General features: G+C 41.2%; 1 protein-coding gene across 6 annotated transcripts in view; it reads right to left on the reverse strand.

Annotated features, from left to right (window-relative positions):
- The window catches only part of FNDC3B (fibronectin type III domain containing 3B), a 359,057-nt gene that overhangs the window by 100,835 nt on the left and 230,746 nt on the right, over nt 1–27,476 (reverse strand). For all 6 annotated transcript variants that reach the window (XM_045502967.1, XM_045502966.1, XM_045502964.1 and 3 more), the window contains one exon: nt 2,055–2,113. In XM_045502967.1, coding sequence (XP_045358923.1) covers nt 2,055–2,113 — 59 coding nt within the window. The remainder of the gene's footprint in view (nt 1–2,054; nt 2,114–27,476) is intronic.

Below are 27,476 nucleotides of genomic sequence, written 5' to 3' on the forward strand. Positions count from 1 at the left end.
CAGCCGGAAAACATGAAGGCACAGATTCTCCCCAGAGCCTCCAGAAAAAATGTCGCCTGCCAACAGACGCTAGCCTAGTGAGACCCATTTTGGACTGTCTAACCACTCAGATGACAATCTTACCAATTTTGCACCTCGTGTCGTATCTGTTTACATAAAAGCTGGTCTATCCACCCTGCTCCAAAAAATGTAAAGAGTAAGCACTTAATAAATGCTGAATCAAGGAAAGGACTAGTGCATTTAAATGGTGCTTTTTTTTTTTATCTTGCTAGAGCCACACGATCCTAACAGACATAGACTCTGTCACTTCTGCCGTAAAGAAATGACAAGGAATAACTCAAGAAAAACCCAGTGTGTGTTCACATGATGAAGGCAGGCCTGTGAAGTTCTGTGACTGTGTTTGAGACAGTCAAATAACCTGTTGTTCTGCCTTCTCGATTAGGACTCCTGTTTTCTTCATGGAGTTTCCTTCTTTTTGTTATACCACAAATAGATATACTATATACCACGATTATGTCCCCAAGCTTTTTCTAACCTCTCCCTATACTCCACCCCCAGCCCCCAAAAATATCATCCACTCTTACTCCCACAGCTTGAACTATAACTCTATGCGTGTGATCTGATCACTATCTCGTTCCCCTCTCTCCCCAGCACTGCCCTACCAGACATATATGACTGCCCCTGCATTTACTTCCTTGGTGCCCTGCCAGTGAAACACACTCAACTTGTCCAAGAATATCACTGGAAATCATAAAAACTACACAAACCCATTCTAGAGGAATTCACAGATTACTGGGAAAAAGCAAATGGCGTAAAATGTATTACACATATACATACACACAGAGCACAGTGAAGCTGGGGGTAGTACCCACCCCAGTGGGTATACAGAACCCAGCACCCACAGGGGTTCTATATGCCAGGTGGAGAATCCCACCTGATGGGCAGGGACAGCAATCAAGGGAGACTCTTGGAGGCAGCAACTCCTCAGTGGAGGCATCGGAGCCTGAAAGCCCAGCTATCTGAGAAGTCATAACGCCTTACCGACTTCTCTAGGCAGTTCCGGTATGCATCCTCTCCTTGACACGCCTAGGGCCACCACCTGAATTCTGCCTCCTGTACCCTCCTGCCAGAGCTACAGTAACAGATTCTTGGTGCCTGCCTCCCTGGGTCCATCCTTTTCTCACCCCGATGCATCTGCCAACCGTCCGTGCATCCTAAAAGTATAGCCCTGACTATGTAACTTCTGTGCCCCAAAACTCTCGTGGCAACCTGCTCCCTACACCAGAGTAAGTGCAGACTCCCCGCTCCAGGAGTTCCCTGTGGGACCCGTACTCCAACACACCTGCTTTTAGGTTTTAGTCAAACTCAACTGTGTACCCTGAGGCATGTTTGAGCTCTTCTGTTAAAAAGCCTCAGGATTTGAAACGCACGAGGGATCAAGGTTTTCCAATTGGGCCGGAAAACATCCAAAGAACTTTGGCTCTCTGACCTCAGATGAAAGGCTGAGTCAACGTTTTCAATTTTTCACTTGGATTTCAAAGCATTTGGCAGAATCAGACCTAAAACCTCACAATATCATCACTCCCACCAATTTTTTTTCTTGCCATTACACTCAATATCTTGGGCTTCTTTTCAGCTAATATTTAAATGCCTTTTTGAAATTTACCTGGAAAAATACTCGGAATCACTGAGGCTTTCAAAAATTATTATTACTATATTTACACAGGTTCAAGGAAATTGCCAAAAGAAAACAGTTGTATAGACCTGTGGGAGGGAAGGGTGTCAGGGGGACGCTATGTGTCCTTGGAAGCAGGGAAGAATACCTAATTGCATTCAGAATATCTAAATAAAGGACACATTTTGGTGGACTGTGACAGAACAGAAGACTGTTGTTCTATATTTTCATGCTCCATTAATAACAACACTGTTTCATAGTTTATAAATAATCAGCAATAGGAAGGGGCCCTTTTGTTTACCTACGATGTGGTGAAAGAAAAGCACACTTGAAATGCTTAAGAATGTGTCATTTGTGCTGAGAAATCCAGAAGACATACCTGTGGTTTCTCTATTCCTGAAAGAATGTCTTGCACCCTCTTTACTTCCAACTCATACTCTGCATGGAGAGAGAGAAAAAAAGACAAGCCGTTAATACCATTAGGAGGCAATAATGTTGCCAAGTTCCTCCTCCAAGGCCTTTAACTATAGCGAGCATTAAGTCAGTTGCCCGTTACCGTGAACGTTGGGTACCACAGACAGGATCATGAAAATTCAGAATGGGAAGGACGTAGGGGTGGGGATTTCACTGTGGTTGTGCTAACTTGCCACTATCTCGGTTCACATATTCACAAAGTTGACGAGATTAACACCGAGTCCCATCTAATAACTCAACAGGCAACAGAAAATAAAAGGTCCTAAGAAGGAGAGAAATGGGTGCAGCTAGAGGCTGAGAGCAATTAAGAGATGAGGCTGAAGAGACAGTGGCCGATTCATCGAGGGCTCGGAGTTCAGATATTTTAGTTCAGGTTTTATTCTAAGTTCAGTGGGCAGCCTCTGAAGTGTTTAAGTAGAGGGACTGACGTGATCTTTTTTATCCGCCCCCCCCCGAAGTCTGAAAAGATCTGTTTGGCTTTGCAGGAATAATGGACATACAGAAGGCAGGAGCGACCGTGGAAAAATCAGTCAGTACATTGCCGCACCGGTCCAGGTGAAGGAGGATAGAGCTGGCCTGGGTTGGGATGGGAGCAAAGACGGTGAAAACGGAACTGGTTTTGGAGGTATGGGTGCTAAAGGACTGGGGGTGACAGTCGAGGGTGAGGGAATGAACAGAATCAAAGATAATTCCCTGTTTTGGGCTTGATCAACTGGATGGATGAGGATATCTTTTAATAAGATGGGGAAGCGGGCAAGTTTTGCACTGGGGCAAGAAATGTTTTAAAAACAAAGGGAGGACAGTGCTTAGAGTAGAGAGGATGGGGAGGGAAGAGTATGTGTAAAAGAAGGATAAGAGCCTTTAAACTTGACTGTTTTGCAGAGGAATCCCTTGACTTTCGCAACCTACTTGATGTAATCTAATTTTGAGTTTACAGATTTAACTGTTAAACCTAGTTTATGAGGTAAATGCTAGAGTTACACGATTACCAAGACATATGTCCTCACCCTCAAATAGTTCAAGTCTAGTGAGGGGGAAATGAAAGCAGCAGGCAATTCCATGTGATACATACTTTGGTATAGGTAACCCAAGACAGAGCATTCTAGAAGGCTTCCTAAGCACCAACATCTAGCTGACCCTGTGGCCAAGCAGGCCACTGGAGGTGAGGGGAGATGTGGAACAAGGGGGTGAGAGGTTAGTAAGTCCAGCTCTTTCGGAGGCTGTTCATACTCATTAATCAGGTCAATCTCAAAGTCACCTTTTAAAAGAATCCCACCTCAACCCCACCCCCTGCTCAGCCTCCAGTCATTCTGCAGTCCCACCTATTTCCTTTCTTGTGGCTACCAAAATCTAAAAGTTCTCTTATTCATGTGTTCTCGTTTACTACTTTTCTTTCCTACTAAAATATAAGCCTCAGGAAGGCAGAGATGCTACAGATTAAAAAAAAACAAATTTTTTTTTTTTTTCTGTAAAGAATCAGGGGCGCCTGGGTGGCTTAGTCGGTTGAGCGTCCGACTTTGGCTCAGGCCATGAACTCACTATTCGTGAGTTCGAGCCCCGTGTCGGGCTCTGCGCTGACACCTCAGAGCCTGAAGCCTGCTTCAGATTGTGTGTCTCTGCTCCTCCCACACTCTGTCTCTCAATAATAAATAAACGTTAAAAAGAAAGAAAAATAATCAGACAGTGAATATTTTTCAATTTGCATATAGACCACCGTCACATATTCTTCTTTGTTGTTATATCCCTGTGAAAACGTAACAATCTCCTCAGTTTGTGACTCACACACAACAGACCACGGGGCTGCCTACAGTGTGCGGACCCCTTTGGTAGGACACACTCAGGATTTAGTCCACAGCACCTAGCACCGTTCCTGTGTGATCCAAGCTCGATAGCTTTGTTACCTAAATAAATGAACCAAGCCCAAGTGAAAAATAATAAGACTTCAGGGTACCCGTGTGGCTCAGCCGATTAAGCATCCGATTTCGGCTCAGGTCATGATCTCGCGGTTCGTGGGCTCGAGCCCCACGTCGGGCTCTGTGCTGACAGCTTAGAGCCTGGAGCCTGCTTTGGATTCTGTGTCTCCCTCTCTTTCTGCCCCTCCCCCACTTATATACGCATGCGCGTGTGCGCGCTCGCTCGCGCTCTCTCTCTCTCTCAAATATAAACAAACATTAAAATATTTTTAAATAAATAATAAGACTCATAGCTGGCACCACCATAAACTTTAAAAGGATCAGTTCTTCATTGTTTCTTACTGCATTCTATTTAGAGGATGTTTACTTCTATTTTGGTGAGAAAAAGAAACGGACTGGTGTTTAAATTGCAGGTGTTTTGTATTACAGCAAAAAGAAACTTCGCATTCAAAAGGCCAAATGACACCCTTGTTTATAGTCATGTAATCTTGTTAAGATATAGATAATGGTTTATACCCATAAGTCAAACACGCACATACCCTCACATTTTCTGGAAGCTCGTACTAAGCAGACTACATTTATCTCATAATCTGAGGAGTTGACTGTCAGTACAAAAGTAAAATAAATACAGTTGCAATATACGAACTGGTTCGGTTGTCAAAGACCAAACTTTCTGAATCTCCGGCTATTCTAGAGTTTGCAGGAACCTATGGTTTCAGACACTCGTAGAAATAGACACATGCACAGAACCAGCTGGAGGAGGCCACTGCTTCCTTCCGCCATCACAGACACCAGGGCCAGAAGCCAGAAGCCACACCCCACCCTTGAGGTAATAAAGGTTGAGACTAGAGCGGAGATAATCACCTATTCGACAACGAAGGGAAGTACTAAGGAGCTCAGCAAAAGAAGTAACCTCAGGACTATGTACTAGATACAGGGCCTGAAAGAGAGAAGCAAAAAAGGACGCTTTGTCCCACAAAAATTGGAGGCCCCTCCCTCTGGCCAGCTTTCAAACGCAGATGACAGGAGAAATGGCCGGGCTTTTGACAGAAAAAGGAAAAAAATGAGAAAGGAGGTTGGATTAGAAGGGGGAGAGGGTGGGGTAGAGATCTGTTTAAAATGAAAAAGAATGGGTTGTGGGTAAGAGCCAGAAATACAAGGGAAAGGTCCTGACTGAGATAAAAACAACTTCTGAAGAGAGGTCAGGACTGTCCAGGTTTGTCTTTGATTATAGTAGTGAAAGCTGACGTGTTCTGAGCACCCAGCTACGTGCTGGTTGAGGGGCCAACACCTTGCTCATTTTTACAACATCCCCTGCAAGACGGACATGCTCTGCTCAGTCTTCTGACAGTGGGTAGGACTGAAGTCTATTTTGTCCATCACAGTTTTCACCTTCGGTGCTGAGTACGACACCTGCAGGCTATCTGACAGATGAGGAGAAGGAATGAATGAGGAAACTGAGGCTCAGACAGCAGATGCGATCTCCCCGAGGGATACAAGACCAGTACCGGGTCCAAAAGGAAAGAGAACGTCTCACTGCATCATGACAAATTAATAGGGATCTGGGGGGGTCACAAGGGAGAGGATGTGGAGAGACAAGAGCGGAGGGTGTTTTGCCCCGGGGTGCATGGAAGAAGGAAGGCAGCAGGGGAAACCATCCAGATCCCATGAGAGGGTTTGTATTGGGGTTTTTTGTTGTTGTTGTTGTTGGTGATGGTGGTGGTGGTGTGTGTGTGTGTGTGTGTGTGTGTATGCGCGTGCACACACACACACACACACACACACACTTAAATCTCGGAGAAAGCTGTCAGAGAAATAGAGCAAAGGCCTCTGGATCTGGGCAGAAGGTATGTGAGAAAGGGAAGAAAAAGTAGGGCATGAATGGAGCCAAATAAACAAAGGATTCAGAGAAGATCAAAAATCCAAAGGGCAGGGCGAGGGGAGGAAAGGTAGTGACAGGACAATCAATGCCCCATTATATCAGGAGAAATGCGGTATCAAAGCCAGACTGGATTCCTTCTTTCTTTCAAGACTCTAAAATGTGAATACGGAAAAAGAAGAGAAAAATGCATCCGCACCACATTTACTGAATGCTTTTCCATTTGTGCTGCCACAGGCTAAGGGTAAATAAATGCCAGGCATACAATATGCACACACAAGAGTGAAAATAAAATCCCTTTAACTGAGCTAAAGTGACAGTTACCACGTGTAAAATAAGCTCTTGTCCGAAAGCTAGCAGTCTGGTACAAAATGCCAAAATTCACGACTCTACTACCTAAATAACCGAGTTCACATGGACCCTGGCCTACCTCTCCCAAGGCAAGATTTAACTGGGCCTCGGAGAAGTCTATGAATTATCACCCTTTCCATTAAACAGCCTCGGAGCTCAGCTATTCAGTGTATTTCAGAGTCTGGGTAAAGCTTTCGCCTGCTCGCCATGCTTTCTTTCTCTGTGTCTCTACTTCTCCCTCTCTTATGCTCTCACACACACATATCGTGAGTGAGGAAGAACAGCTAATGCGGTCACAAAAATTTATGAGCAAAACCAAGAAGAATAGTTCTGGTGATCTCTCCTCAGGAAATCTTTCATATCAAGTTAAAAAGAAAACTATGGGGAGCCTGGGTGGCTCAGTCGGTTAAGCGTCTAACTCTTGACTTTGGCTCAGGTCATGATCTCACGGTTTGTGAGTTCGAGCCCTGTGTCGGCTCCACAGCTGACAGCGCAGAGCCTGTTTGGGATTCTCTCTTTCAAAATTAATAATAATAATAATTAAGAAAAGAAAACTATGTCTCGTTTGTCTCTGTGTTTACCTCTTAAAGAATTTGGTGTGACAGCCGAGCAACAGATTGTCCTAGAAGAGGGGAATAAAGGGGGTGGGGGGGAGACACTTGGGTGGCACAGTCGGTTTAGCATCTGACTTCAGCTCAGGTCATGATCTCACAGCTCATGAGTTCGAGCCCCACATCAGGCTCTGTGCTGACAGCTTAGACTCTGGAGCCTGCTTCAGATTCTGTGTCCCTCTCTCACTCTACCCCTTCCCCGCTCATACTCTCCCACCTTCCCTTCCCCCCCCCCCCAAGAATAAATAAACATTAAAAAAAATTAAGGGGCACCTGGGCGGCTCAGTCGGTTAAGCGTCCGACTTCAGCTCAGGTCATGATCTCACGGTTCGTGGGTTCGAGCCCCGCGTTGGGCTCTGTGCTGACAGCTCAGAGCCTGGACCTTGCCTTGGATTCTGTGTCTTCCTCTCTCTCTGCTCCTCCCCCACTCACGCTTTCTCTCTCTCTCTCTCTCTCTCTCTCTCTCTCTCTCAGAAATAAACATTAAAAAAATTTTTTTTTAATTAAAAACAAAAGAAGAGGAAAAAAATGCAAGGTTCTGTTACAGGGTTGTAGGATGAGGTTCTTTTCATTATCATGTCTGCCTTCTTCCCCCTGGTTTGCAGCAAGGAAATTAATCCACAGGCAAATCTTACAGGCCAACTTGTATTTCTTTCTCCTCGCATTAAAACTGCCACGAGTTAAGCAAACAGATTAAAATCATTTTCTTCCTGCTTTAATTTTGTTGCAACCATGGCTGATATGGATAGACATGACAACCCACTTTTCCTATCACTACTTTCTTAATACTGAAAAACCTTTTCCTTGCAGTGAAGATGATGCTGATCAATAAAAAAGGATTATAGGGTGCTCTCAGTGCTCCAAACAGAACAGGCATGTTGTTTTGCAGATGCAGACACATTTGGGAGGTAGGTAATTTCTTAAAAAGGAGTTAAGATGGGAGCCTCTAGTTTCAACATGTCCCAAGGAGTTGAGAACCACCCAAATGGCAAATGACGGGAAAAAAAAAAAAAAGAAAAAAAAAAAAAGGGAAGGGGGATTCAGCTCAGTGATTTACATTTTTCTTCATCCCAAAAGAAATCTCCTCCCAAGAAAATAAAGCACTTTTTAGCAAAGGGAAAGTTAAAATAAAAATACACAAGCAAGCAAATATACTTTAAAAAAAAAAAAAAAGAAGAAAAAAGCAACAACAACCCACACACATAGAGAGAATATGTGTCATGTGAAATTTAAACTTTCCACAAATAATGGTTTTCATGTTTGCTCCAAAAAGAACTGTAAGTTCAGACTGTTTGAATAACTGTAAGGCCTAAACTAATTAAAATATCCCCCTTTATAAACACAATTTACTTCTTTGGTTTGCTTCACATTTTTTCCATCTTAGAAAAGAAATACAGCTAGACACTTAGCTGCTAGCTATAGAATGTATTTATGGTTGTAACAGCCCCTTCATTCCAATGGAATGACATCAGCATTATTTCTCTGTAAACCTTCCGTCTAGTTCTCATCCGCACGGCTCATTTACAGATATGCCCGGCATAACAGAATATGCTTTCTCAGATTTGCCAAAGAGCTGACTTAGCTACTATCTTTAACACATTATATATAATAAACAAGGGGTGTGGAAAATATGCAACTTCTTGTCATGCCCATTTTAGGGATAAGAGGCTTCAACTCACTACTCAAGAAAAGAACTATATGAACAGAAATAAATCCTTTTGGACGAAAAAAATATGACTCAATAATTAAGGACAAGTTGAATATCCAATCACTGCCTACCAATGCTAATGAGAATGAATGGGGATGAAGTAAGATGGCTTAAGAATGCTTACGGAATTGCTTTTCTAATGAGAGAAAAAATAAATTAGCCATTTTCATTTTTGAAATACTACCTATGCTGAGAAAAACAAAGAATCAATAAATGCACACAAAAGTAGTATTAATTACTTAAGAACCTCCATTTAGTGATTATAATCCAGAGTTAATGGTGTTAAAATCAAATATTAAAAATGTACAAAATCACAAGGAATACATTTACATAATCTAGGACAATGCAGTTAATCCCCAAGGACAAATATTCCAGGAATATCTTCAGATATCAATCATCCTGATGCTAAAAATACAAAAATAAATCTCTCTCTAGCCATTTAGCTGGTTAAGTGGTTACTCTATTGGAAATTCTGAAAGATAGCCAAGGGAATACCAGACTCTCAACACTAACGAGAAAGCAGCAGGCAGGTGAACATATGTTGGGGGATGCTGCCTTCCAGTCTAGGGAAATATTTCTAAGAGAACTTGGGTTCCCAACAGATTGTGGAGCCTTAAGAGAAAGAGCAGAGATGGATTCCTTTTGCAGGTGGAGTGCCTGGCTGGAGAGGAGGGATGGCCAGAGGACATAAATGGGACAGGGTCAGGAGTGGGGGGGGGGGGGGGGGGGTGTGCTAATTTTCTCTAAGCTTTTGTTGATATTTCTGGAACTGAGTAGAAAGAATGATTTTCTTTCCTGGTCCAGGATTTGAGCAAAGTCCTACTGGGAATATTTACATTAACCTACTCGTAGGCAAAAATGGGTCTCTTCAGGCAAAAGCTGTCCACCACTGTAGGTAGTAAGAGGGACAACAGAGAAGTGGTAGGTCTAGGACCTGAATGAAAAGGGAAAGCACCAGATACAATACTTCTGTTGACTCTCAGGCCAACTCAAAGGTTATGCCTCAGCCACCTTCTTTGAATGCCAACTAAACTGGGGTCTACCTGAAATACTAGGAGATTCTAGGTTCATTTCTGCCAACTGCCTAAGAAACATTCTTGTGTTTACTTCACAAAAATCGTACTTCTGCATGGAACTGGACACACACAGCTAGTATTTTTAAGAACATCAAATTAAATAGGGATGAAAACCCCACAAAAATGGATAAAGTATTAGGTAGATATGCTTGCCTGGCAAGCTTGATTCTACACCAGTCCTGTCCTTTCCCTCCCTCTGTCTGTTTGAGACGTTTCACTGGCTAGCTGAGCCCTAACCTGTGCCAGATATAGCTCTTTTATTTTGGGGGAAGGCTCAACGCCATGATTATCCAGCAAGAGCTGGTGCCCTCCCTGGGTGTGTAACAGGAAGGCAATCGCTTAAACACAGGATAGAGCGACTTACAAAGGTAATTAAAGTTTATACACTACTTTCTGTGCTGGCGTCTGTAAACGTTTCCACAAAATGTTTTTTCATTAAGACTTGGCATGTCACATTGAAAACTTCTCAAGTAGCTTATTCAGAATTTTTGCAAAACTGTGTCAACTGACAGGCAGAATCCAGAGAGAACAATTTTGTAACACATTAAATCTGAAAAAGAACCTTAATATTTTTTTTAATTTAAAGAATGTTTTCTTATTTATTTTTGAGAGAGAGAGAGAGACAGACAGACAGAGTACCAGCAGGGGAGAGGCAGAGAGAGAGGGAGACACAGAATGTGAAGCAGGTTCCAGGCTGAGAGCTGTCAGCATGGAGGCCAAAGCAGGGTTTGAACTCATGAACCTTGAGATCATGACCTGAGCTGAAGTTGGACACTTAACTGACTGAGCTACCCAGGTGCCCCAAGAATTTTAATATTTATACCACCTATATAGCAAGTTTTGAAGTTTTTATTCCTACATTTTCTTTCTTTCTCCCTTCCTTCCTTCCTTCCTTCCTTCCTTCCTTCCTTCCTTCCTTCCTTCCTTCCTTCCTTTCCTTCCTTCCTTTCATGTTACATAACATACAGTGTAGTCTTGGCTTCAGTAGAACCCAGTGATTCATCACTTACATACAACACCCACTGCTCATCCCAACAAATGCCTTCCTTAATTGCCCATCACCCATTTTACCCAGCCCCACCAACCCTTACTTTGTTCTTTGTATTGAAGAGTCTCTTATGGTTTGCCTGCCTCTGTTTTTATCTTAGTTTTCCTTCCCTTCCCCCATGATCATGTTAAGTTTCTCAAATTCCACATGAGTGAAATCATGTGGTATCTGTCTTTCTCTGACCCAATTATTTCGCTTAGCATAACATCCTCCAGTTCCATACATGTTGTGACAAATGGCAAGATTTCATTCTCTTTCATTGCCAAGTAGTATTCCAGTGTGTGTGTGTGTGTGTGTGTGTGTATTATACACTACATCTTCTTTATCCATTCATCAGTTGATGGACATTTGGGATCTTTCCATAATTTGGCTATTATTGAAAGCACTGCTATAAACATTGGGGTACATGTGCCCCTTCGAATCGGCACTCCTGTATCCTTTGGATAAATTCCTAGTAGTGCAATTGCTGCGTCATAGGGTAATTCTATTTTTGATTTTTTGAGGAACCTCCATACTGTTTTCCAGACTGGCTCCATCAGTTTGAATTCCCACCAACAGTGCAAGAGGGTTCCCCTTTCTCCAAATCCTTATCAACATGTGTTATTTCCTGAGTTGTTAATTTCAGCCACTCTGACCAGTGTGAGATGGTATCTCATTTTGATTTGGATATTTCCCTGATGATGAGCGATGCTGAACATCCTTTCGTGTCTCTGCCACATGGATGTCTTCTTTGGAAAAGTGTCTATTCAGGTCTTCTGCCTGTGTCTTCACTGGATTACTTGTTTTTCAGGTGTTGAGTTTGGTAAGTTCTTTGTAGATTTTGGATACTAACCTTTATACGGCATGTCATTTGCAAATATCTTCCCCCATTCCCCCCAGTTGACTTTTAGTTTTGCTGATTGTTTCCTTTACTGTGCAGAAGACTTTTATCTTGATGAGGTCCCAATAGTTCATTTTTGCTTTTGTTCCCCTTGCCTCCGGAGAAGTGTCAAGTCAGAAGTTGCTGCGGCCAAGGTCAAGGAAGTTGCGGCCTGTTTTCTCCTGTAGGATTTTGATGGTTTCCTGTCTCATACTTAGACCTTTCATCCATTTTGAATTTGTTTTTGTGTTATGGTGTAAGAAAGCACACCTACATTTTCTTAACTGATGTCTCATATGACTAACATATCCATTTGGAGGATAGGTATTCAGTGTATGTTCAAAGAATCCAGTGAAGCTCATCAGCTGATATGGGGATCAAATTCAGAGCTAATGTCATGTGGCAGGGTGCCAAATAATTTCCACAGAGTTTTAGCATATGGAAAAGTCATTACCACCCACGGTACAACCTACCCGACCCAGGAAATCAGCCAAAGATATACATGTGGGTACATATTGAAAATGCATATTAGCCACTAGGAAGGTAATGTCAATGAGTAAAAGACAGAGGACAAATTAGGCAAAAGGGGAGGGTAAAGACTGTGGAAAATGGAAAAAGCCCTCACCCTATCTAAAGGGGGCAGCTACTATGTATGGCAATCAATTACTGCCAGGCAGGATCATTGGTCTAAGGTTGACAAACACTGCCATTTTCTAAAGAATCTAGAAATGGAAAAATTTTCATGAAATTGCCTGATTTGTAAAAATATACATTGTAAGACATTTTTAATCTACAGAAAAGTGGAGTAGAACTATGAACACCCATATGCCCTTCACCCAGACTTATCAATTGTTAACATTTTGCTATGCTTGCACATTCACATTTTGTCTCTACATATACACACTCTTTTTTTCAGGACCATTTGAAAGGAAGATGTTGATCTTATGCTAAGATGTTAAGTTTATCCCCAAAACTTCAGCATGTCTTTCCTTTTTTTTAAAAAAAATTTTTTTTAATGTTTTATTTAGTTTTGGCTGAGAGAGAGAGAGACAGAGCATGAGCGGGGGAGGGGCAGAGAGAGAGGGAGACACAGAATCCAAAGCAGGCTCCAGGCTCTGAGCTGTCCGCACAGAGCCCGACGCGGGGCTCGAACTCACAGACCGCGAGATCATGACCTGAGCCGAAGTCGGACACTCAACCGACTGAGCCACCCAGGCGGCCCCAGCATGTCTTTCCTAAGAACAAGAACTTTCTTGCACATAATCGTAACACAACCAAAAGATTTAACATTGACAGAATAAAATCTAATGTGTATTCCATACTCGAATTACCCCAACTCTTCCGGTAATATCTTCAATCCTTTGCCTCCTAATCCAAGATCCAATCACGGAACACATGTTGGATTCATTTGTCAAGTTTCACTAGACTCCTTTAACCTAGAACAGAAATCCCCTGTACTTTTTTTATCTTCCTAAGGTTATATTTTTAAAGGGTCGGGGCCAGTTTTCTTAAGGCATGTACCACTATCTGGACTGTGTGACCACATCCTCATAATTATATTCAAAGTAAAAACTTTTGGCAAGAATTCTTTATAGATGTACTTCCCATCCATTACACGAGGAAGCACACAGTACCAATTTGAACCTTTTGATGATGCCCTGCACTGTGATCACTTGGTTATAGTGTTGTGTAACCTCTTTCTCCACAGCGAAAGCACCTTCTCCTCCTTTCACCTGATGGTTAAACACTGATGATTTTTGCCAGAAAATATTACATTAATAGTTTCAAGATGGCAATATTCCTAATTCTACCCTTTTTTCCAAGTTTATTAGTTCTTTCTCCCACTTGAAGTATCTATGAACTCATGGACTGTTTTTTATTAAAAAAATTGTAATGCTCCATTGCAATTGTTCTTTTCGATGCTAAAACTGCCCCAAATGCAGCCAGTGGGAGTCCCTTCAAGTTGTTTTCTATGCCCCTTTGTCCACTTCCTTAAGATATCTGGTTTAGGGGTGCCTGGGTGGTTCAGCCAGTTAAGCATCTGACTTCGGCTCAGGTCATGATCTCACGGTTTGTGAGTTCGAGCCCTCCATCGGGTTCTGTGCTGACAGCTTGGAGCCTGGATCCTGCTTCAGACTCTGTGTCTCCCTCTCTCTCTCTGCCCCTCCCCTGTTTGTTCATGCTCTGTCTCTGTCTCAAAAATAAATTAACATTAAAAAAAATTAAAAAAAAAGATTTCTGGTTTAAACACCTATTTAATATTCTGGCTTAAGATCAGTTGGCCAAAAGTACAAAAATGTACAGACAGCTAGTGACAGATTTTAGTAGCATAAAGTAGAATTCATCCAAATTAGTCAGATTTGTCAAAAGCCACTATTAGCCAAGGATTTACTTATTCAAAAGGGACTAGAGGGGCGCCTGGGTGGCTCAGTCGGTTGAGCGTCCGACGGCTCGTGAGTTCAAGCGTCGTGTCACGCTCTGTGCTGACAGCTCAGAGCCCGGAACCCGCTTTGGATTCTGTGTCTCCCTCTCTCTCTCCCCTCCCCTGCTCGCTCACTGTCTCTGTCTCTGTCTCTCTCTCTCTCTCAGAAATAAACATTAAAAAAAATGTTTTTAACTGACTAGAAAGAAAAAGTAACATGTAAGTATTTCCGGTTTCTAAATCTTTTAGAAACTAAAGTTAAAACAAAGCAACCCAATAATCCAAGAGCCAGCCATTTTAAACAATATTTTAAGGGGCACCTGGGTGGCTCAGTGGGTTGAGCATCCGACTTTGGCTCAGGTCACGATCTCACGATTCTTGAGTTCGAGTCCCGCGTCAGGCTCTGTGCTGACAGCTGGGAACCTGGAGCTACTTCAGATTCTGCATCTCCCTCTGTCTCTGCCCCTCCCCCACTCATGCTCTGTCTCTCTCTGTCTCTCAAAGATAAATAATAAATGTGAAAAATTTTTTTTAAATATTTTAAGACACAGAAAACTTGAAACAACTATTGGGTAAAAGAAGAAACAAAAGGAATAAATTATCTCAAAACAAATGAAAACAAAACACAACAAAGCAAATATTGTGGGATGCCCCAAAAGAAGTTATAAGAGGAAAGTTCACAGCAATAAACATATACATGATGAATTTAGAAAGACCTCAAATAAACAACTTTCACCTCAAGAAACTAGAAAAAGAACAAATTAAGCCCAAAGTTAGCAGAAGGAAGGAAATATTAAGGATCAGAACAGAAATAGATGAAATACAAATCAGAAAATAGAAGGGGGGCACCTGGGTGGCTCAGTCAGTTAAGTGTCTGACTCATTGTTTTGGCTCAGGTCACGATCTCACGGTTGGTGAGACTGAACCCCGCGTCAGGCTCTGCGCTGACAGGATGGAGCCTGATTGGAATTCTCTCTCTCCCTCTCTCTCCGCCCCTCCCCTACGCGCTTGCTCCTTCTCTCTCTCTCCTCTCTCTCTCTCTTCTCCATATAAATAAAATAAACTTAAAAGAAAAAGTAAAATAGAATCAATGGAACCCAGAGTTGGTTCTTCAAAAAAGATAAGATTGACAAACCTTTAGCTAGCCCAAGTAAAAGAGAGAGGACTCAAAATTAGAAGTGAAAGAGACATTACAAATGATACTACAGAAATACATAGAATCATGAAATTACTATGAACACTTATATGCCAACAAGTTACCTGAGAAGGAATGGATACATTTCTAGAAACACACAACCTACCAAGACTGAACCAGTCAGAAAGAGGAATTAATACCAATCCTCCTCAAACTTTTCCAAATATTAAGAGGAGGGAACACTTCCAAACTTACTCTGTGAGGCCAGCATTACTTTGATACCAAAACCAGATAAAGATGCCACAAGAAAACTTCAGGCCACGATCTCTAATGAATATACATGCAAAAATTCTCAACAAAATATTAATAAACCAAATTCAAGAACACATTAAAAGGATTATATACCATTACTATGTGGGTAATACCCACATTACTATGTGGGTATTATATCCCTGAGATGTAATACAGATAGTTCAACATACACAAATCAATACATGTAATACATATCAATAAAATGAAAGATAGAATTACATAATCATCTTAATAAATGCAGAAGAAGCATTTGACAAACTACAACATCCTTTCATGATAAAAACCTTTTACAGATTGGGTATAGAAGGAACATACCTCAACATAATATGGAGCAAAGATATGTAACAAACATCATACACAATGGAGAAAAATTGAAAGTGTTTCCACTCAGATCAGGAACAAAGCAAGGATACCCACTCTCACCACTCCTACTCAATACAGTACTGGACGTCCAAGCTAGAGCAATTAGGCAAGACAAAGAAACAAAAGGCATCCAAATTGAAATGAAAGAAGTGAAATTATCATTATTTGCTGATGATATGATCCTATACATAGAAAATCCCACACAATCAGTCAAAAACTGTTAGAATTAATCAACAATTTCAGCAAAATGGTAGGATACAAAATCAAAATACAGAAATTGATTGCTTTTCTTTACACTAATGAGGAAGCATCTGAAAAAGAATTAAACATTCCAATCACAATAAATCTGACCAAGGAAGTGAAAGATGTGTACCATGCAAACTAGAAAATTTTGCTGAAAGATATCAAAGGAGACACAAACAGAATGAAAGATGTCCCACGTTCATGAATCAGAAGAATACTGTTGAAATGGCCATACCCCAAAGCCACCTACAGATCAACATAATCCCCATCAAAATACCAAAGGCATTCTTCACAGAAACGAAGAAACGATCTTAAAATTTGTGTGGAACCACAAAAGATCTTGAGGAACTAAAGCAACCCTGAGAAAAAAGAACAAACTGGAGATGTTACACTTCTAAATTTCAAACTATACCACAAAGCCATAGTAATGAAAAACAGTATGGTACTGTCACAAAGACAGATACATTGACCAGTGGAAGAAATTAGAGAGCCCAGAATTAAGCCATGACATATATGGTATGGGCACCTGATATTTAACAAGGGAGACAAGAATACCCAATAGAGAAAGGAGAGTCTTTTCAACAAGTGATGCTGGGAAAAGTGGAGAAATAAACATATGCTAAATAATGAAATTGCGTGAAATCTCACACCACTCAGAAATGAGCACAAAATGGGAGGGGAATCTGGAGGAAAAAAATGAAGGAACAAAAAGCAGAATCAAACCTATAAATACAGAGATCAAAATGATAGGTGCCAGAGGGATGGGCACTTGGGCAAAAGGGTGAGAGGGAGTGGGAGATACAGGCTTTTGGGTATGGAATGAATAAATCATGGGAACAATATAGTCAATGATGTTCTAATAGTGATGCATAAAGACAGATAGTAGCTACACCTGTGGTAGGCACAGAATAATTCCTAAACTTGTTCAATCCCTATGTTGTACAACTGAAACCAATGTAACACTATGTGTCAACTATATTCAAATAAAAAAATAAGAGAATAAACACATAATTGATTCCACAGCTTCTAGCTGACTTCAAGGTACAGTGGATAGCATAATGGTCCCCAAAGATGTTTATGTGCTACTCCTAAAAGTGTGTGAATATGTTAGGTTACAAGATAAAGGAGAATTGAAGTAGCAGAAGAAATTAGGGCTCCCAATTAACAGATCTTAAATTAAGGAGATTATCCGAGGTTATCCTGATGGGCCCAATGTAATCACAAGTCTTTAAAAGTAGAAGGGAGCACTCTTAAATACAGAGAACTGAGGGTTGCTGGAGGGGCTGTGGGTGGGTGGAGGGGCTGTGGGTGGGTGGGTAGGGGGGCTAAATGGGTAAGGGGCACTAAGGAAGACACTTGTTGGGATGAGCACTGGGTGTTATACATGGGGGATGAATCACTGGAATCTACTCCTGTAATCATTATTGCACTATATGCTAACTAGGATGTAAATTAAAAATTAATAAATAAATAATAAGTAAAAATAGAAGGGAGCAGAAAAGGAGGTCAGATTGATACAGAGTGAGAAGGGCTTAATGAGCTGTTGCTGGCTTTGAAGAGGAGAGGAACCATGAGCCAAAGACATTGGGCAGATTTAAGAAGCTATTGACAGTTAGGAAATGGATTCTCTCCTAGAGCCTCCAGAAAGAAACACAGCCCTGCCTACACCTTGATTTTAGACCTGGTTGGACTCCAGATGTATAGAACTATAAAATGACAAATTTGTATTATTAAAAAAAAAAAACCCTCAAAATGGATCCATAGTCTGGTCAAAACATAAGACATGATACCATAAAACTCTTACAAGGAAATATAGGGAAAAAGCTCACTGATATTGGCTTAGAAATAATTTTGAGGGCATGAAATCAAAAGCATAAACAACAAAAGAAAAAAATCAATAAATGGTACTACATCAAACTCAGTAAAAGAAACAATTTACACAGTCAAAGAAACAATTAACAAAATGAAATGACAGCCTGCATGAGAGAAACCTTTGCAAACAATGTATTGAATAAGGGATTAATATCCAGAATATAAAAAGAACTCAGTCAACTCAACAACAACAATCCAATTAAAAACCAGGAAGAACTAAACAGATATTTCTCCAACAAGGACATCAAAATGGCCAATAGACACATGAAAATATGCTGAGCATCACTATTCCTCAGGTAAATGAGAATCAAAACCACAATAAGCTATTACCTCACACCTGTTAGAATGGCTATCTTCTAGAAGACAAGAGACAACAGGCGCTAGCCAAGGATGTGGTGAAGAGGGAACCCTTAGACATCCGATGGGAATGTAAATTGGCCCAACCACTATGGAAAACTATATGGAGATTCCTCAGAAAGGTAAAAATAAGGGTACCTGGGTGGTCCAGTTGGCTGAGCGTATGATTTCGGCTCAGGCCATGATCTCACGGTTGGTGAGTTCAAGCCCCCATTGGGCTTTGTGCTGATAACACGGAGCCTACTTCAGAATCTTTCTCCCTCTCTCTTTGCCCCACCCCAACTCTCTTTCTCTCTCTCAAAAATAAACAAACATTTAAATAATTTTTAAAAAAGTTAAAAATAGATCTTACCATATGACCCAACATTCCATTTCTGGGGACATACCCAAAGGAAATGAAAACAGGATTTTGAAGATATGTGTACTCTCATGTTTATCACAGCATTATTCACAATAGCCAAGAGACAAAAACAACCCAAATAAATGCCCATCAACAGATGAGTTGATAAAAAATGTGGTGTATGTATTCAGTGGAATATTATTCAGTCATGAGAAAGAAAACTCATCCTCCCGTTTGTGACAACATGGATGAACGTTGAGCACTTTATGCTAAGAGAGATAAGTCAGACAAAGATGAGTACTATATGATATCACTTATGCAGAATCTAAGAGTTAAACCTGAAAAAAACAATGGAGTAAAATGGTGGTACAAAGGGATTAGAGAAAGGGGGAGTGGAAGGGGAGGAGAACGGCTGAGGAGGTAAAAGTGATGGCATTCAGGGGCGCCTGGGTGGCGCAGTCGGTTAAGCGTCCGACTTCAGCCAGGTCACGATCTCGCGGTCTGTGAGTTCGAGCCCCGCGTCAGGCTCTGGGCTGATAGCTCAGAGCCTGGAGCCTGTTTCCGATTGTGTGTCTCTCTCTCTGCCCCTCCCCCGTTCATGCTCTGTCTTTCTCTGTCCCAAAAATAAAAATAAAAAAAAAAAAAAAAAAAAAAAAAAAAGTGATGGCATTCAGAGGCGACTGGGTGGCTCAGTCAGTTGGGCGACTGACTTCGGCTCAGGTCATGATCTCACGGTTTGTGGGTTCGAGCCCAGCGTCGGGCTCTGTACTGATAGCTCAGAGCCTGGAGCCTGCTTCTGATTCTGTGTCTTCCTGCTTGCAGTCTGCCTTTCTCTCTCTCAAAAAGAAACTTAAAAAAAAAAAAGCGATGGTATTTAAGGGTACAAACTTGTAATTAGTAAATAAGCTATAGAGATCTAACCCACCGTATAATGAATATAGACAATAATATGCATAATTATGTAATGTGATAAATATCACTATATTACCAATTGTATTACAATAAACAAATGTATCAAAGGACACAAACTTACACAATGATACATATGAAATTTATATAAAAAAAACATAATCCAGATTAAATATAAATCTAGTCAAGCCATTATCTGATTTAGCAGGTTACAAACTCCATGGAAAATGACCATACAGTCCCCGACCATAATAAACCGAAGAAAACAAAAACAAACTATAGCAAACTTTAGCTCCAGAAACTCAAATAAGAACCACAGTAAACTTTAAGTAGAAAAACATTGAACACATTTGGCTCTTCTTAGACTGTATAATTTCTGCTCTCAATTTAATCTGGCCATGTTTCATTTCTTGTTCTTCCTAATCAACATTTCCCTTGAAAAAACAGATAATCAAAAGAGACAGCACCATCTGCCCCAGTCCGTAAAAGAAAATGGACTGTATTCTGAATGTATCACACTGAGGAATAAACTAAAACGGAAAGTTAGACTGGGCCAGCAGGCAGAAAACGTCTGTATGGAGGATGCTATCAGAGATTTTTCTCCAGAATTGGGATTACTCTTTGATGGCCAGAAGCCTTCTACTCTCAACTATTCTATACTAAAGTCACAGGCACTGATCTTGCTGTCTCAAAGTGCTTAATAAAATTAAATCATTTGGAATTTATAAACTATTCTGTTTCTACCTAAAATAAAGGCGTCTTTGAAGCTATGTAGCTGGAACTTCTGTTGTCCAAATGGACTGCCCTAGTTGTCTCAAACAGGATAGTAATAGGCCTTGATAATAAAATAAAAGGTCTTTTACACGTACATTAAAAATTCAGTTAAAAGGTTTGAGAACTGCAATATTACATTTATACTCCAAACTAGCTCTACAAGTGGCACACCTTACCAGCTTCACTTTTCATGTCTGCAGATGACAAACCATGGTCACCTGGTCTCTGTCTCCTAACAGCTAAGCTGCAACAATTCCTGGATCATGGTGAGCCCATCAGGTCTGGGGAAAACCCATCAGCAAAAGCCGCCATTTTATTTAGGTCATAGACCAAACTGGACAAGAAGTAACAATGCACAGGAAGAAAATATGAAAGACAGCACAGAAGAAAAAAATAGATGAGATGGCCAAAGGGGGAGAGGCACTGAAAAAAGAATGAATGACAGAGATAAAAAAGATTCAAAATGCGGCTCTCAGCAAATACATTCAACTGACAATTTCTCATCTAGGAGATTGATTGTAAAATAATTTCCTAGCAATTCCAGTGATACAATTTCTACTATAAAATGCCAAAATATAAAAGGCTAATGTGTGGTCGATTAACTTTTTAGTTATCCATCGGTGGAAGAATATTCACATGAGTCTATCCCTCCCCTTCCAGTCTAGCTGATCCCTCCCCTTCCTCATTAGTCTAGGGACCGATCCATACGTCCAGGAAGTGCTGCCTTTCTCACCAGTCTGCACTGGTGCTCTTTGGAGGATCTCCCCAACATCCTACCCTCCTCGCCGTATTTAAAGTATATGTCACCCCACTGCGTGTTCCTGTTCACAGTAAATCCCTTCCACCTCTACAAAAGTGGTAAGGGTGAGCTTCATGAGTACAGGAGTCATGTCTGTGCCATGTGTCATTGATTCCGCAGTGATTAGCTTAGTGCCTGGCACAGGAACATTTACTGAATGTATGACTGAATAAACGGTCAGGGAAACACTACCTACATATGCAGATACGATGCTTTTAATCTCTGCTTAATCTTTTTTTTTTTTTCAACGTTTATTCATTTTGGGGACAGAGAGAGACAGAGCATGAACGGGGGAGGGGCAGAGAGAGAGGGAGACACAGAATCGGAAACGGGCTCCAGGCTCTGAGCCATCAGCCCAGAGCCTGACGCGGGGCGCGAACTCACGGACCGCGAGATCGTGACCTGGCTGAAGTCGGACGCCTAACCGACTGCGCCACCCAGGCGCCCCTGCTTAATCTTTTAGGTACATGATCGCCATCGTGATGGGGAGAGTTATAAGGGGAAGATACCTCGATAGCTCATGACATTATATCAAATAACACGTTATGACCAAACTGTGTCAAACACCTGTGGATCTATAGTTTTGCACAGAAAACCAGTATGCACATGCTAAATACATTCAGTAAGAATCCTAAATTGGTTGTGGATTAGAAACATTTCTATAACTAAGGCTAAGACTGCCTGACAAAAAACTCCATAAAACCATTAAACTTGCTTGCTGTGATGACAAAAATGCAACCGAGTACATTACTAATCAAATAACTGAGAACTCTTGGAGCTCACTCTGGATAGTATTCTGGAAAAGAATGGAGCATTTTACCTACTAGTGGTAACTTCTTAATTTGTTATGTACTAATCTAATTGCAGAAAATTAAATCAGAATGCACAAAGTTGTTTTTAGTGGCTAAAATGCCTTGGTTTTGTTTAGTCAAGTTAGTTGTTTTCCAGCTTTCCTGTTCCACAATAGTTTTTTGTGTGTGCACAAATCATGCATCTCTAAAGAACCATTTGAGATGACTCTATTATGTCTATTTAGCAATTAATTACTCAGCCAAAAAGGAAAGTTTGACCTGCAAAAGTATTTGCAAGTCCCCCTCTTTGCAATCTTAATGCATGCTTCCAATTGCCCTGACTACCCTTTCTCCTTTTCGCCTTGGAGTATGAGACCATCTGGTTGCTTTTCTTCCCATAATTAACAATCCTCCGATTGCAATCCCAGTAAACGAAAAGCTCAGCAATTTCCATTAAGGGATCTCATTCTTTGCATTGCTCTCTACCCAGGCTCACAAAGTCCTTCTTGGCTTCACTGCAGGCTCAGTCTTTACTGCTAACCACCTGTAGCAAGCAGTCTAGCAGTTAGACACTTCGAGTAAAACAGTGCCATTTGCTCAAACTTTCACTTTCAAGCGAGAGTCTATTTACCCTTAAGCAAAAAATAAATTTAGATTTTTTTTTTGATGCTGTTGGCAATAAGCAATTCAACTCACTGAAACTTTCCCAGTAAGCTCCCAAACCACCGTCTACAGCTAAGAGTGAAACAAAAAGATGTCCTAAGAGATAGGTGTGTGCACAGAAGTTCCATCTACTGCCTACAAAGTAAAAGATGTATCATTTCATTTGCAAATTAACCCTAAGGAATGAGAACACAGGTGAGTCTTAAATTTTAGTTTTTAAAAAAGGAAAGTCTATTTTTCTAACAATGTATCCATTAGAATAAAACTTTATTAAAATATTTCAAACTGCCAGGGCAATTCAAATAATTATTAAGTATAGCCTGAGAATATCATTTATAATTAGATAGGCCTCTATAATGTTGTCAGCTGGATTGTGTTCCCGACAAATTCATACTTTGAAGTCCTAACCCCTGGTAACTCAGAGCGTGACTGTATTTGGGGACGGTGTCTTTTGCAGAGGTAATTAAGAAGCTAAAATGAAGTCATCAGGGTGGGACCAAACCCAATACGACTAATGTCATCTTTTAAGAGGAAGAAATGTGAACATACGCACATACAGAGAGAAGACGATATAAAGACATAGGGAGAAGAGAGCCATCTACAAGCCAAGGAGGGAGATCTGGAAAAGATTCTTCCCTCATGGCCCTCAGTAGGAACCAACCCTGCAAACACTTTGGTCTTGGACTTCTAGCCACCAGCACTCTGAGGAAATATCTGTTGGTTAAGCCACCCAGTGCGTGGTACTCTGTATTATTACACCCATTTCCTACACGCAAATCCTATAAAGTAGAGATTTTAAGAATTTGGTCAAGATTACACAGGCAACTCTAAAAGAACCCAGTATCAACCCTCAGTCTTCTGATTCTCACTCTAATTCCATTTTTTCTTGGGGGACCTCCAAAACCTCCACCTCCTGTCATCCTGCCATCTACTACATCCAGAGGGAACAAAGGGGGAACAATTTTAGTTATGATAAACAAGTCTATCAGCTCGACTATTTGGTTCAGTACAAAATAATCACACTGAAAGTTAAAATGTATTTATAGTACTGCTTCCATAAGAGGTCATACCCAATCACAGAAGGCCGATTTAGAAGTCCAGAAAGAAGCTACTGAAAAATCATTTTGAAAAGCCGATCCAAAAAAAGACTACTTCCTATGATAATTCTACAGACTGCTCATGCCAATGCATCAGTAACATAATATCCACCCCCCTCTCGCCCTCCCCCCCCCCCCCCACGTATAGAAATGGATCATTCAGGATGTTTTGAGGCCAGAACACTATTATGCAGTAATTGCTTCCAAAACACATGTTACAATATTTTTGCAGCTGACTGTGGCTTTAGAGAAGAAGCACATACTGGTTCCAAAAGAACAGAGACTATGTTGGACCATAAACTACAGCTGTTTGCTGTGCAGCAGCACCTGAAATATCTGTGTGTTGTTTTCTTCCCAACCAGCTAGTACAGAGTGTATCCAGACTACTCAACTTATTTATGGCTCCAGCTGTTTCAGACACTCAGCGTTAGCTCAAAAGTAGGGTGGCCATTTTTCTCTCTCCTTCACTGGTAAGTATAAAGAAGTGGCCACACTTTCTGTTCTTAGATAAAGTAACTGCCATTAAAGCAAAAATCAATATCTTTGCACCGTTAATAATAGAATGAAGTCCCCAATGTGACCTCCTTAAAACCACTGAGCAAGTTTCACAAATACTTTTGTGAACAGTGTGGCCCAGGCCTGTGTTTCTGACATTAACAGTTGCTCTGTATGTGTCTAAGGCCCTCATCATAATATGCTGGGACAAAGGGACGTCGGCGTGGGGGTGGGGGTGGGGGTGGGAGGGTGGTGGCCTGCGATTAGGCTGCAGAGCAGTTGAAGGTGGCTGGCCTACAGGACTTTACTGACTGCACAGCAAAAGGAATTTCTAAAGGAGTGGACACACAGAAAAAGAGCTGAGGAAACAGGTTGAAGAGCTTCTTTAAGCGAACAGCTGAACTATTTAGTTATAATTACTGTGAACTAGTCTTCATCGTAATATCATTACTCTACATCGTTTGTGTGATTGTGAACTAGTCTTGTCTTCACTGCTGTATTTTGCATGAAATGTAAAAGTGTTATTCTCTCTTCTCTACCTCCTGAGCTTGGCAGAAGTACATTATTAAACAGTGGTCACAAAAATGCAATTGAGTTAGAAATTGCATGATCGAATCACAAACGATGTTACCTAAGTGAGGGACCTCTTAAGGCTCATCATCTGCCACAATTAAGGTATCACATTTGACCGGGGTTATATTCTGGCAGGATAGAGTGAAATGAACTAAAGAAAAACCAAATAGGTTTTAGGCAGATTTAGGTTTACAGCTACCTAAGATTGTGAAATTATAAGCATTCCATCTGCTCACCAGCTGTGGTCCCTAATCCTCTTTAATAACTCCAGCTTGCACAACTCCATGAGAATCCAGGCGTCTTCCAAATTTTACTTTACATTAGTTGCCAGGATTGATTTTGAGGCACCCGTCTCCAGTGAAAGCAGCATACAGTTGATGTCGCTGGCAGGTGTTAACTTTCAGGGGAGTGAAAGGAAGTCGGAAGAGAGATAAAGAACAGGAAGAAAGAAATTAAGGAGGTACCAAGGTCATCACAGTTTTTGAGTTTTTTGAGTTTTCAGGGTTCTGTGCTTTCCAGCAAAGTCCAGAGACCCAAATAAAGAATATTTGCCGGAAATGTGAAATTAAAATCTCCCTGAAACTTGTAAAAGGCAGTATCTAAAAAAAAAAGATCGCGTCCGGTTGTGTCTAGAACGAGGTTATGTCTTCCACAGCAGTCAGTCCCTTTCTCCACTGCAATACACAACCTCTGCCTGCTGGTCACCGACCACAGACAGGGTCAGGGCGCTATAAACTAATTGTTCCCCACTGTCACAAAACTCAGCTACTTTTTCCTTAAGGCACTTCAGACAGTTTCTAAATAGGCTCTATACAGGTGGTCATCATAGCTTAATGCATAAATAGAAGAGATGTTCTAACCAAACGAAATACCAAGATTTTACGGAAGTCGCAAGCATGATTCACGGTACTATGTTTTATTACTTTTGAATGCTGAAATACCTTTCCATCACCACCCTCTTAGAGTTATTGTGGAGACAGGAGAAGGACTAATTCTGGTTCCTGATCTTGGCAACAAGATGGTTTTCAAGCAAACATGGGTATATAATATCTCCTGTACCTTTAGTTCAGAATGCTGGACTCTTCTGAGAAAAAAGCTGGAATTAGAGGTCTCTGCCTAAGCCCAGTGGTGATGTGGACCTAACTGACAATATTATAAGGGCTCGGATTTGCTTTTCATTCAGATGAGTTCTCCCAGGACAAGCTTATCTCCTAGGCTACATATCACAGAGGCTTTCTTTCCTTGAATGTTATTATTAGCGTGGGGGACACCAGCGTGTCTCTAGACCAAGATGGTAGAGTCTATCCTTGTTCTAAAATGTCAATGTACTCCCTGGTGGAGAATGCTTTCATACATGGATGGATCATAATAATTTCAAAGACAAATGTGCTGCTCTCTCATTCTATTAACATCTGGAAGATGATACATGCCCATTTTTATTTTTGGCACAGACTGAAGTCCACTTAAGAACTCTCTTCTAAGGGGCGCCTGGGTGGCGCAGTCGGTTAAGCGTCCGACTTCAGCCAGGTCACGATCTCACGGTCCGTGAGTTCGAGCCCCGTGTCGGGCTCTGGGCTGATGGCTCAGAGCCTGGAGCCTGTTTCTGATTCTGTGTCTCCCTCTCTCTCTGCCCCTCCCCCGTTCATGCTCTGTCTCTCTCTGTCCCAAAAATAAATAAAAACGTTGAAAAAAAAAATTAAAAAAAAAAAAAAAGAACTCTCTTCTAAGAGCATGGTGACCACTCGAGGGAGCCCTGGCTGGAACAGCCAAGTGGGAGCAAGTGGGCAAGCAGTCCCCAACACTAGAAGAGGGTGGTCCAAAAGCCAGGTTCCACATTGTTTCCCAACAGCCAGGAAAGACTATTTTCATCTCATCTTTCAATAAAATAAGAGCATATAAAACCATTCTGAGTGCCAAAGATGCTAAGTAATACAAAAGTTGTAATACCTTTTTTTTTTTTTCAATTTATTTATTTGGCGACAGAGAGAGAGCACAAGCGACGGAGGGGTAGAGAGAGAGGGAGAGAGAATCCCAAGCAGGCTCCGTGCCACCAGTGCACAGCCTGACATGGGGCTCAAACCCACAAACTGAGATCATGACCTGAGCAGAAATCAAGAGTCAGACACTTAACCAACTGAGCCACCTAGGCACCCCTGCAATACCATTTTTAAAAAATTCTTTAATGAAAGTGCTAAAAGAATCAGACTACTAAAAGTTGGTGTCTGAAAAATAGCCCCCAACAATGGAAGAAAACAGTTTAAGACAAAAAGTTGAATCAGTTTCCATATAAAAACTTTAATATTCCAAATTATGTTTACTGCCATGCAGTCAGGAGTATCTGAGGGAAGTTTTAACTCTTAGGAATTACATGGAACTCAGTGACAACTTCATAGGTGGAAACACAAAGTCCAGATTCCACCTAAGGGTAAAAGCTAATGATACGGAGAGAGCCAAAATGGACTCTGAAACTCCCCAAACAGGCTAATTCTTACTGAACAAAAATTGGGGGGTAGGGGTGCAGTGATGACAGTTTATTACACTTATTTGGCAGGAGGGAAATACAAGACTTCATGTATAGGAAAGGCCTTTATCTGTGGGGCTGAAATAGGCTTAGCAGCAAATTCTACCCAGCAGTTCAGTTCCTCAGAAAAGCATTCTAAGCTACATGCTATGCAATTCTGCCACACAAGCATGCACACTAAACTATCTGGTAACTCTTTCCAACGGCAATGGCATT

This window comes from Leopardus geoffroyi, chromosome C2 (assembly GCF_018350155.1).
Source record: "Leopardus geoffroyi isolate Oge1 chromosome C2, O.geoffroyi_Oge1_pat1.0, whole genome shotgun sequence".
Lineage (NCBI taxonomy): Eukaryota > Metazoa > Chordata > Mammalia > Carnivora > Felidae > Leopardus > Leopardus geoffroyi.